Source organism: Symphodus melops, assembly GCF_947650265.1.
Source record: "Symphodus melops genome assembly, chromosome: 2".
NCBI classification, from domain to species: Eukaryota; Metazoa; Chordata; class Actinopteri; order Labriformes; family Labridae; genus Symphodus; species Symphodus melops.
The window spans coordinates 14,673,433-14,686,641 of NC_136692.1; the positions used below are offsets into that span (position 1 = coordinate 14,673,433).

The window sequence follows — 13,209 nt, forward strand, 5'->3', positions numbered from 1 at the left end:
CACATTAAATAAGCAGAGAGTGCAACCAACAGGTATATCTATAGCCTATATTCTTTCATACTGGAAATAAACCTTTACAGTTTTAGGAACAAACCACAGCAACACTTTTAGAGAGAAAGGTGCACAGCATCTTTGCATTTATTTTCTGATATAATACATTGTTAAAGTAGTATTGTAATGTTGTGCAGATATGTTGGAAAAGTACTTGTCCATGCCATCATACTGCATACAAATTTGGATCAATTAAACTGCAGTGTGTTAAGAAACACACTTATTTCATGCATTGTGTACAAAATCGAATGAAATCTAATATAAGGTTATTGTTTTTACTGGTCTTGATGTTTATTCTAACAGACATGTTCAAAGTATCTAAACTCTAAATAACCACTGGTACAACAACACTAGACAACACAACACAGCAGTCATCATTTAGACCCTGTAAACGGTTCTGAAGTGGAAAAAAAACCCATGTGGCTTAAAATCTAGTTCATGTTTGCACGTTCTGCCTCAATCTGACACAAAAGCTCAGAGACACAAAACACTGCAAAGCCCCATTAAAGATTTTTCTTTTTTTTAGATTTAATTCTGGGATTCTTATGCTTTTATTTGAGATAGGACAGTATATAAAATCATAAATCATGGGATAGAGGGTCTGGGGAATGACATGCGGGAAGGGAGCCACAGGCTGGATTTGAGCCCGCCTGGGGTACTGCAGCTTCTGTACATGAGGCACATGCACAGCTAACGCCTCCCCCATCCACTTTGGTGATTTTTCACATGTTGCTCAGAGTCAGGCTATCAAATATCGCCAACATTTTATGTCTCATTCATTATCCAAGAAGTCTACAAAACTATACTTAAAAAAATAAAGACGCTGATACAACTCTTTATCTTTCTCAGTTTCATTGAAAGACATTCACACACAAAACCAACAAAACAAAACCAAAAAAACACAAGCAGCAGAGACAAAACATCTTCTTATGAAGTTCCTTCTTGTTCCTAAGTAAACATGTTTAAGATGAGTGTCATAACCTCATGGCCCAGTTATTCCAATGGTTTAATTTATGCAGGAAAGATACAGATTTGAGCGACTCTTTTTTCGACCCATAATCATTTTATCCAACTCACTGTCATCTGGGCTTTTCTAAGGAAAAATTTAAAAGGTTCAACCTGATCCAGGTTAGGGTTACCAAAACTTGAACAGTACTACTCTAAAGGGGACTTTATCTAATACAAACAAAATGTTACTTTTAGAGTGTTGCTGTGGCCTACAGATGGATGTTTAGTTTTTGTATGTAGTTTTGTTACATCACAGTAGGGAAAAACAAAAACAATGTTTTAAAAGTTGAGTTGTAACACCTGAACTGCCCTGCTAAGAGTCAAAATACCTGCTGAAATCACCAATTTCCCCCCGGGATTCGTAGAATTTCTGATTCTGGTTAACGTGCAGTAAGAGCCTGATTACATTTCAAGGTCCTGATATTTAAGGCGTCGCTGAAACAGCAGAAACTGTCAGTTTTTGGGAATGTCACTGAACCAGTTTGGTAGCCTCAAAGATTTTAAAAGAAAAGGTCAGCTCGTTTCTCTTTGTCGATCTCCTGATCTCTCCATTGGTTCGGATTTAGACTCTGTCACCATCCGATCTGGCACATCAAAACTTGCATTTTATGGAATTGGAACCAGGACAAAAACAAGCCACAAGACCCTGTCGTCCCTGAAGGACTGCTGAGAGGAACCAGGTGAGTAAGAACAGTTTCTGTTATGGAGGCTATTATTTTTTTGTGTTTGATGTGTAAACAAGGCCACATGTTGACTTAAATGACTCAATGTGACTCAGTTTTTATTTGTCATTATGTCTTATTCTGTCATGTCTGTGATGTGTTACATAACAACGTAAGAAAAAAACACTTTTGTTTTTGTATGAACTAATAAGTGAACAAAACTAACATGAAGCTTGTGAATATAACATATTTAGCACTACTTCACTGTACTTCTGAAGTCAAATATTTTATCAGTGGAGATTAAATAGATCGAAGCAGTGGTTCTTATAAACTTAGTTGCTACAATGTAGACAAAATCACGTTTAGTATTGAATGATTAAATGGTTATTCAGAACATAATCTTGTCTGTAAGCAGAGAAACATCACAACCATTGAACACAAGTTATTTCAATTTGAATTCCACTGCATATGTACTATTAATTACATATTAATTGATCTACATTCTGATGTTCTCCTTTTTTGAAAGCTCTCATAGGCATTAAATTAAAATGTGAATTTGCAGACCTTAAAAAGACTTTTGTTTAATGTTCTGCAGGCACCCTGGTGATGGGTGGTTCTTCCTCCAAGCAAACATTTTTCTGGCAGAGGAAGAAAAAATCGTCTCTGAACAAAGCCTGGAGTCACCTGAAGGGGGCACTGCCAAATAACAAGAAGAAGAAAAAGAAGAGTGTTCTGGGTAAACTGAACCTGGATAACCTGAAGAAGAGGAAACATTCCCAGAAGAGGTTCTCTCTGCCAACAGACAAGAAAGAGCCAATATCACTGAAAAGATTCTCTCTGGGGAACATAGGGAAAGAGCCGATGCAGAAAACTTCACCAGGAGGGAAGGAGAAGGCCAAGGAAGAGCAGATGAAGAACCTTGGAACAAGCTCAGGGCTCAACATGAAGTTTTCTTTACCTCAGTCAAGGAACAACTGTAAGAAAATGAGACCGATTGACAGTTAAAAGAAGCTGAAGTCTCTTCAAACAGACTCATTGAGACTTGCACGAAATTCCCAAAGCTTCTACACCTTGGATTTTGGACTTTTACTCGTAAAGGCTCTTTCCTGCTAACGTCTTGACACCAGTTAGAATATATCTTTGCTGGAATATATCAACTCTAAAATTGCATATAATTTCTTACTTGTCTTGTTTGCTTAGTCTATGAATGAAAAAAACATTTAAAACTAAATACATCTGGATTCATGAGACTTTAATTTTTTTTTTTGACATGGCAAAATCTTCCAAACTGCACTAAATACTATACATAATATATACAGTTACTGTGATCTTAAATAAATGTTTATATCACAATCATTTTACAAATGCATGTTGTTTGTGGTTCCAGCACAGAGAGAATTTACAGGATGCAAAAAAGTGCCAGTAGTAAAAAAAAAACATGTAAAAAAACTCATGTTTAAAAAAAAAAGGACGGCCAACAGTCTTCAACTAGAAACACTTGTGACCAGTCGAAATCCCTGTACTGCAAACAGGATCTAATCCATGATGTGTGGTCAGCACAATTTATTACTAAAAGAACAATTGGAACATCAGATAGTTGTCACCCTTTTTAAAGAATAGGACACACATTACTTGAAGTTTTGCATAATTAAAATAAGATGGTTTAAACAGCAAGATGTTCATATTTTTAACAACCTGGAAACCCCAATGTAGTACTAAACAGGTTCTGTGAATGATCAGAGCAACAGTGGTCACTGATTTAACCAATCCATTAGTTACAACTAACAATCCTTCATAAAATCCGGGACCCAATTGTTTAAAAGGTTTAATTGGAATTAGAATAATCTGGATTTGGAAATCCACCTCATCAGAATCAGGTAATCCAGTTGATTTGTGGTGTTTTAAATACAAGTTGGATTGGGTTAACTTTACCTGTGCTCTGAAAGGGGCTTCACACCACATACTTGGCCCACAGGGGGAACTAAAATCAACATAAACTGAAAGAGCTGCTGCAAATAGCTTTTTCTTAAAATACTGACTTACTTGGTGAATTTATGATGGGTATTTTATTTATTGTAACGTCTCATTTATCTACAATGCCATGGTAGAGATTCAGCTATTTAAAGCTAAACATTTCAAAAATGTCTAAAATATGAAGGTAATTAAATAATACATCATAGTTTGATCATTAATATTTCCTGCCATGAATCGAACCTTCTGCCTAACTATGTGTATCAAAGTCATCCGAGTACAACTCTTAAGTTGTACAACACAAACTAGGCTTTTATGTAGACGAAACTAAGGCTGGACTGCTTAATAAAGTCCTTAGGCTGAATTCCATTTTCTTCAAAAAATAAATAAATTGAGATTTGATACAATCTACATATTCATTTTCACATCAGTTTACTTTTGAAATGGGTCCAGGAGATCATGGCATCATGTTATTTCATAGACAATGTTACCAATTACTATTCACTGAGTCCCAATGTTATGTTGATACGGTTTTGTTTTTGGTTGTGTGGTGAGATAATTCTAGTCATACCTATACTGATCAATTAGAGCGTGCTGAGGAACAGAAATGCAGAATATTTCAACATCAACTACAACTGCAGCTTGAAAATGATCACATAGTGGATCATACAGTCGTTTCAACACACTGAACATTACAACCCTGATGATTAGAGGGTACAAGTTCAAGCCGTTTGTTGTTATTCAAACCAAATTGAACGAGTTGGCATGCAAACAAACACATTTTCAGTCGGCTCTTCCAAACATTGACAGTTTCTTCCAGTTATCCTGACCGTTCCCTTTCCCCCGCATGTGTTTAGGGAAAAATGGAGTTTCATTTATGTCTCCACAGGATGTACGCTCTCCAACGTGCCCCAATGTTGTTTAGAGTGGATGAGGAATGGATGGTTTGTCTCCTTTCTTCTGCTGAAAGTCGATGACAGTGCAAATCAGCCTCTTCTGCCAATCATTTAAATTCTCATTCCAAGGTAGTGTTAGTCGATTATTAGAAGTTTCCAAGGTCCTCTTGCCCAGTGATGAAGACAAAAAAAATATAGAACCATTGTGTGCTGTCAGAAGAAGCCTATAGAATAAACAGTTTGTGACCCTGTCACACACTACGCTGAGGTCTTATGGCTTGTTTATGTGAACATGAACAGACGGAAGGATTTCATCGTAAAGTGTCTGTGTCTGTTGTGTTGAAAGTTTGTGGTTTTATGCATTACTTCCACTTCTCTGAGGAGACAGGCGTGTCCTCTAAGCCCTCGCGCTTGAGAAGCGTCCCGTTGCTCCTCTCTGTCAGCTCAGTGGTACGAGACTTATACTTCTGAAGAGGTGGGGAGAAAGATAAGAGTGTGAGGAGGAAGTTGGAATGAGGTTAGGAATCAGGAGGGGGGGGGGGGGGGAGAGAGAGAGAAAAAAACAAAGGAGTAAGGATTAGGTGAAGAAGAGAAAGGAAAAGAGAACAGAACAGAGAAATTGGGTTAGTCGTGTCTGAACTAGCAACAAGAGAAAAGGCAAGCTCAGAGAGAAAGATACAAAACAACACGTTTATTGCTACAACAACATTTCCACATAGTCTGGCGGCATGAGTCCAAAACGATTATTTTACTGGTTATCACAAAAAGCGATCAAGCTGAAAAGCAGACAGACAGCATACATGTAGGCATTTATTCATATTAGTGTAACAATGTTGTACAAAAATAAACCCAGAACAATATGAACATGTTCCTAAACTGTCAAAACAACACTTCTATAATAGTATGAAAATAGCAAGAAAGATCATATTGATGTATGTGAAACCTAAAGGCAAAGAATATATTTTGAATATTTAAAAGATTTCTAAAAAGGCACTCACTTCAGGAGCATTTATAGTTAATCATTTCCAACATCTATAAATGTTTTGCTTCCTTTTAAAAGCATGAATCCCTGCATGTTTTATTATCAAAACACAAAAAAATGCACGTTTGTCCGAACAATCGCCTCCTTCTGTTAGGATTCTTTTCTGATCTAATGTCACCAACAAGAAAGAAGGGAAACAATATTCACACTAACAATAAAAAGACCACACACTTATGACAGCACTTCCTGCTAACAGAACAGCCTGGATGTATGTGTGTGTGTGTGTGTGTGTGTGTGTGTGTGTGTGTGTGTGTGTGTGTGTGTGTGTGTGTGTGTGTGTGTGTGTGTGTGTGTGTGTGTGTGTGTGTGTGTGTGTGTGTGTGTGTGTGTGTGTGTGTGTGTGTTTGAGAGAGTGAATGACAGAGAGCATGCCTCCAACATACACACATGCCAGAATAACAAGTCAGAGGAAATGTGGCGAGGAGCATGACCCACTCCAACCACAAGCACACATCTGGACACGTTTAACAAGAGCACGCCATCTGACAAACACGCACATGCATACACACATTAGCAAACAGCTCACAGACGACAGAGAAATGTGGTGCTCCATATAAAACGAAGCAACATTAGACAGCGGGGTGATTCAGGGCATTTGTGTAATTGGACTTTATTTAACGTGTTTACAGTACGAGGCAGCGTGACGTTGAAGTTTGACGAGATCAGAGGGGTTTGATCGAGGTCATCCCCGTCCTTCATGTTTTTCGTCTAATTCGTCTCTCGGAAACTTTGACATCCTGACTCAACGGAGTCGCACACGTGTATAGGGTTACACTTGCGTCTCTTTTTTCGAGTGCATCATGGGACATATTTTGAGCACAATATATTCGCACGCAAAGAGACCATTTGTATTGAATAATGATCAATGGGAAGAAAAATGCCTGATATTCATGCTTGAATTAAAGGAGACACACGGGCGACTTGAAGTTAAAAAGTTCCTCATCGCTCCTACATGCATGGGGAAATAACCTCACAAATGATTAGACGTTATTGTGCTCGTTTGTTCTTGTTTTGTGATCTTTGTAGTTTGTTTCAGCTCTTAGCAGGGTTCCGTGCCTCGAAGTGATCATCTGCATACTGTGTCTTTTGTAGCCGTTCATATTTCGTAGCGGTCATTTGAATATGGTTGTAGTCGTTTTGAGCCTCTTAGTGGTCATTTGGGTCTCTTTGTTTCATTGGCTTTCAAACAACGAATGGTACTTTGAGCAACATTTCACTTTTAGGGGTCTCCTGACTCTGTTGTAGGTTCATTCAGCTGTCCAGTCATGCAAGCACTCGTACTACATACCAGATTTAAGCCTAAAGACCCAATCAGAAACTTCCACAATTGAGCAACAGTCTGCAGGTCCCAGAAACTGTGTGAGAAAGTTGTTATTGTGAACATCTGTCGATGACAGAGAACCCTCCAAAGATTTATTGAGCATAAAAGTGATTTTGGTTTGCTCATAATATAGTTTTCTCATGAAGGAATCATTACACAACAAAATATAACATTTGCGGGTACAATGAGCACAAAATGTCCCATGTGTGCTCGGAATTGTCACACAAATCTGATAAAATTGAAATAAAGGCAGAGAGGAAAAAAACTCACGCTCAAGAACTACCATACCGAGTGCTGAGCTGTCTTGTATATCTATCTTGTATTTGCTCACTTGTGTATCTACCGTTGTTAATTAGCATTGCATTAGTCTGCACAAAGCTCCACAATTAATTCAAACTTTAAGCAGTGCTGCCAAAGAAGCTTCAGCAGACGGCAGGCTGAAACACAACAACATCAGACTCCAGTGGTTACAGTGATACTGCAGGACAACAGAGGTTTCATATTCAACAGCGTTTAGAGCGCCCAGAAAGCAGAAGCACATTCATTTAGATTTGTTCAAAGCAGGAGAGACAAAATGTTAACAGCAATGACTTAACAGTTCTTAAAGTCTAACTATGCTTTACGCTTTTTAACAATAAATCAACAAGTTTGAATCTAATAACAGTCTGTTTATGGTAAGAAGAAAGAGGTGCATTTGTGTTTTATATGCAAAGCTCATAATCTCTGTTTTTAGCTATTTCCAGGAAGGTAATGAACTCAAAATCGATAAAAGAAAGAAAACGACAATGATGTCTCCTTAACCCTACAATAGAAGACTTGGGTGGCCACTTGGGGGCTGCAGAAACATACAGGAGTGTTAACAAAAGAGAAATATCAACATATCATCTCTTTAAGTTTCTAACTTGAACTATGGCAGTTAAGTCTAAACTTAAGTTTTCAGTTTGGTTTGTTTATCTGTTGACCAAATAACTCCCTAAGTCTAAAATCAATGCTGGTCTTCACCAGCGAAAAAGGATTATTTGAGGGTCTCTAGTTATTAAAAAATGTAAAAATGCAATACTATGCCTACCAGCTAGCTGCCAACTGTGTTGATCAGCCAGTGCTGATGAGTTTTGTACATAAAAAAAATAAAAAACAGAAACCAGTCAGGAGAGAAGTATGAGTGAATCAGACCATTTTAGCAAATGATTGACTGAGTTGTAAAATACTTTATGCACAGGGTGGTTTAGTGGATGGGACCAGCCTAAAGTTCAAACCATAGGTTTTTGACTTTTTCTTCACTTTAAAAAATTATATTAAACCATAAGTTTAAGGAGTTTTTTAGAGTAAACAGTAAAACTAAGGAGCTGAATTTAAAAGTAACCTGGCATTTTATAGTGGCCATCTTATCAGTTTGACTGGTGACTGCAGTGGTCATGCTTTCAGCTTTGTTCTCACTGTGATTTCTCTTTAAGAGTCCTTAGTGCGAGTGGCTGTTTTGTTTGTGATTGTCGTCTTCGCCGCCATTGCTCTCAGACAATACCTCGTGGTCCAGGGTGTTAAAAAGAACTTTGGAGCTGTTCTTTTTGTTGCCGCCCCGTCGACATAGGCAGCACAGGATCTCCCTGAAGGTCCTCCTCATGTCTTTGTCCCTGAATGAGTAGATGATGGGGTTGACGAAAGAGTTGCACTCGGCCAGCACTAGGCAGTACTTCTCGTAGCGCAGCACCTTACAGTGGTCGCAGCCCAGTCCATCGAGCAGCAGCACCACCAGGCCGGGCGTCCAGCAGATCACAAAACAGCCTGATTGGGTAAGGACAGAGAGTGAGAGGAGAGTACGTAAAGTTGTTAGGAGACTTGTAATAACAGTGATAAAATCAACAAGAGGAGTGAAAGATAAAAGAGGAGGGAAGAAGAAGAAGAAGAAGAAGAAGAAGAAGAAGAAGAGGGACAGCTAAGGGAGAAAGGGAATGTACTGTTAAATTCCTCTCTGGACAATGTGTGCACACAGATACATAACATGTTGGCATTTGGACTGGGTTTAGTCTGTATTATCAAATTTCATTATGATAATACTTGATGAGGCAGCTCAGGAATTCATTATGCGCGTGCACATCAACACACACACACACCACACACATCACACACACAACGTTACAGAGCTGGATAATGTAAACGCATGAGCTGCAGACGGAAACGATGTGGTAACATACACACATACATGAAGAGTGTGTAATGCATTCCTTAGTCCCTGATCATAACCTTTAGTGTCACAACTACATGTCGGCCCTCACGTTAAAATCGGAATCCAAGTCTTAACTCAGGAAGACAAATATGACGGCCTGAAAAAAAAAAAAAGTCAATATATCCTAATTATACTTAAAAAAGACCTCAAAGTGAAGGTGAAAACCTTTGAGGAGGTCCTCACAAACATAGAAGACTGCTGTGTGGTGGGGTCGTATTTGCAGAAGAGGAGCTGTTTTCTGTCACAGAAACTGAACTATGCAGCTCACTGTCAGGGCATGCTCAGGGTTTTCCTCGCCCTCCTCACATGCCAGAGGTGCTGAATACTGGCTGCTGGGCGACGGGAGAAAGAAAAGTAACATTTTAAAAATGTTGAGGAATTTTATCGAAAGTTCAAAATGCGAGAGCCGGAGAAAAAGGGGAGGCTGGGAAAGAGAGAGGAGAGGAGCGAGCAAGTGCAGGAGAAAACAAGAGAAATCAGGCAGGAGAAGGGGTGATATGTTGGGGGAGTAAAGTCTGTTTGAACAAGAACAAACATGCAGAGAGAAGACTGCATGCCTGTGTGTGTGTGTGTGTGTGTGTGTGTGTGTGTGTGTGTGTGTGTGTGTGTGTGTGTGTGTGTGTGTGTGTGTGTGTGTGTGTGTGTGTACTGTCAGCCCCAAATATGACAACATCTGAGCATCAAAGCAATATGTAGTAATCTCTGTACAATTTAAAGTTCCAACAACATTTTTTTTATTCTGTTTAAAGATGTCTCACAATGCAAGTATACCTTGTTAACAGTATTACACATGTCTGTGTTTTGTCCGTCAACAGATAGTCTGAGCTGACTTAAAGTTAGATTATTGCTCAGTCGATCTTAATTATTTTCCTTCAATAATACATTTCTTGGTGTGCGGTGTGACTGCAATTTTCCCCCCACTCCTTCCTTTGTAATTTCTCACATTCAACCGTTTTCATGATCAAAGGGCTATAAATCTTAAAGTCATTTTCAAGCAAACATTAGCTGGACTCAGCCTTTTAAATGTTGGAAGTTGCTGCTTTTTCGTTGCCGTTCAAGACAACAGATGAAGCATGTTTGAGTGTAAGACTTGTGGTTGCATAAAGAAACCCTCTGGAGATGTCACTTTGGGTTCTGGGAATTGTGGCAGGCATTTTTATAATGTATCCCAGACTAAAAAAAAAAACTAGAGTAATAAATTGGCTTTTTTAAATTTGTAGTCCTATACTGTTACACATACTGTACATCAAAGCCATCACATCCTCAGTTATTGTACTTAAAGTAAACAGCATTTGAAGTTGTTTAAAAATAACAGTGTTTCCTCACCCAGGATCATGGAGACCGTCTTCATCAGGTTCAACACAGTCTCTCTGTGCCTCATCTGGGTGGTGTGCTGCGACATCTGCTTGCTCTTGTGCCTCACATAGAGAAATATTCGGGTGTAGACGGCCACCATGATGGAGAAGGTGAGCAGGTTAAGGACGGCCCAGAACACCAGATAGCTGCGACTGTACATGGGCGCCATGGTGGAGCAGTTCAGCAGGTCACACAGGCAGTGCCAGCCCATGGTGGGTACCAGGCCCATAATGATGGCCACCAGCCAGATGAAGATCATGATGACAAAAACCCGCCGCGTGCTCATCTTACTATGCAGCTGCATGTTGAAGATGGTCTGATGGCGCTCCACGGCCACAGCCAGCAGGTTTAAGACCGACGCTGTCAGGCTGGTGTCGATCAACCCCTGACGCACAAACCACTGCTGCTTAGACAGCTTAATGGTCCAGGGACCAGTATGAAACATCAAGTGCAGGTAGGAGACACCTGGAGAGAGGACAGCCAGGGGTCAATACACAAAGGTTTTACATGGTGGCTTATTTTGTTCTTTTAAGACTTGCATGCATGTATATAGGTATTAAAAATGAACCCGTTCTAACAATTTTTCAATCTTGTCATTTTTGGTATTTACAATGTGAACAATAAAATGTCTCACTTAGTTTTCATTACTACAGTGCACAGTTATTGTTGCAGAAGATATTTAAGAAGAATTGTAAACACTCAAGTAAAAAAAAAAAAAAAAACTATTTTAGTTTAACTTAAAGTGTGAGGCAGGTTTGGATGTCTTAAGAACAAATAGTGTGAGATCAAATCTATGCAGCCTTTATTCTCTAAGGCGCTGTTTCCACAGCTTTTTAACATGCAGCATTGCAAGTCCTTTAAACCAAACACTCTACTGCATTGATAAAGACAATCACATTTTGTAATGTAACTATTTACTACTACTACTATAAAAGGATAATTAAGTGTTATCCATTCATTAAAAGAGTCTGTGGCAAATCTCATTCTTCGGTGAGAGCTACCAAAATGACAAAGCTAAGTCATCAGACTGTTGGGTCAACCAAGCGTCATTTCTTTAGAAGACGCTTTTTCTTAGTACTAATAATAACACCCATGATATACTGAGGTGCGAGAATACAATGGAGAGTCAGAAGGGACAAAAAGACTAAGAATGGGTACATTCAGAGCTTCATGCTATATGAAACCGTTTGTTTCGGTTCTCTATAGACATCAGCAAGTATAAAGACAGTAATGTCTGTGTGTGATTTCTATCATGAGATTAAAAAGACTCCACAGAGACAAAGTAGATGCCGTGCCTTCAGTGCATGACTAGATAAACACAATACAAATAATTACACATATACAAATGAAATGATCTCAAGATGCCTTGCTTTTCAATGCCTTTGATATTTCGAGGAATAAAAAAAGTCTGTTTACGACGAGGAATGTAGGAACTGTTAACCTTACGCTAAAGTGAAAAACTAGTTAGTAACAATGTTTGCTGTTTATGACTAAAACCTTGTGTAAAACTATAAAACTTTATGTAATATATGAAAGGATTTTTTTTTATTAAGACGTGATCACTTATTGGTTAGATTTTATTTATTGCAAAACTTTCACTTGAAGACTAGAACAGTTTTTTTTATTACCACTGTACCATTATTTGACCTATTTTTGTGTGCTTGGCTGTGCTGCTACTGCTCATGACCTGCTTAACTGCTTTTCATTGTTTTTGTTTTATGAAAAAGGCAATGAAGATCGATCTCTTCCTCTATCAGACCTGGGTTTGCATCATACTGCGATCATTTCAAGTAAGACCATATGAAAATCCAAACTGCTGTACCTGAAAAGAGGTCTGCCAAAGCCAGGTTACCCAGCAGGTAGTAGATGGGAAAGTGAAAGCGTCTGTTCTTTAAAATGGCGCCCATGACCAAAAGGTTTGAGAAGATGACGATGAAGCAGACCGACATGCCCATAGTGACAATCACATAGTCGCGTGTTCGCCAGAAATTGCTGATGTTTTTCCCACTCTTCTCATAGAAAAACTTGACAGTTTTGTTCAGGTAGCAACCCTCCGCGTCGTCAGTTAGGATGTCCATCTTGAGATGTCACGTGGATGATGATCAGAAAAGAGTCAGAGAGGAAAAAGAGGAGAGCGGTGTAACAGAGGAAAGTTTAGGGCTTCATTCAGACTCGCCCGTCCTGATAGTTTGGGGATCCGCATGCCATCAGCTGGACAGGTGAGGACTGGAGGGATCCAGTTTGAAGTCTGAGGCCTCCACTGGAACTCTGGAATCACGGGGTTTTTAATCTGCGGAGAAAAGAAGTGTTAGTATAAGAACGTACTGTAAGTGCTTATCAATATACCCAACGTATTGGGTAGCAACATTATGGGTCTAGGGATGATCTGGAAAATGTCTTGATTCGTGACAAATTCTGAACAGACTGAAAGACTGAACAATCAATCATAATCATAATTGCTAAATAAGTATTGATTGGTATAAAGACATTCCAAAGAGGCAGTGTTTTCTAACTCAGCATGTGTACATTTGAACCATCGGATGGAGGCCTGTGCATATTGACCATGCTTAACATTTTGATGCAGTCAGATGAAGCTCAAGCTATCAGCTACCTTCAGGTACATATTTTTTAGTGAAAAATGGCTTTTTGGATTTAATGCAAACCTAGATATACAACAA

General features: G+C 39.0%; 1 protein-coding gene and 1 long non-coding RNA gene across 3 annotated transcripts; both read right to left on the reverse strand.

Moving 5' to 3' along the window:
* Window positions 1–2,952: 2,952 nt before the first annotated feature.
* LOC306819782 lies at window positions 2,953–4,103 on the reverse strand. The gene is made up of 2 exons (XR_013778610.1): window positions 3,802–4,103; window positions 2,953–3,730 (listed from the first exon to the last, which is right to left on the reverse strand). It is a non-coding gene; the product is annotated as an uncharacterized lncRNA (long non-coding RNA).
* A 62-nt stretch (window positions 4,104–4,165) lies between these two features.
* Window positions 4,166–12,811, reverse strand: lpar2b (lysophosphatidic acid receptor 2b). Of its 2 annotated transcripts, XM_079337383.1 has the most exons (5): window positions 12,354–12,811; window positions 10,502–10,996; window positions 8,474–8,733; window positions 4,955–5,055; window positions 4,166–4,655 (listed from the first exon to the last, which is right to left on the reverse strand). In XM_079337383.1, the coding sequence occupies exons 1-5, from the start codon at window positions 12,607–12,609 to the stop codon at window positions 4,568–4,570; spliced, it is 1,200 nt and encodes a 399-aa protein (XP_079193509.1). In that variant the 5' UTR covers window positions 12,610–12,811; the 3' UTR covers window positions 4,166–4,567. The 2 variants fall into 2 exon arrangements, with proteins under 2 accessions (XP_079193509.1, XP_079193510.1); XM_079337384.1 differs by having other exon boundaries at window positions 4,166–5,055.
* Between the last annotated feature and the right edge of the window lie 398 nt (window positions 12,812–13,209).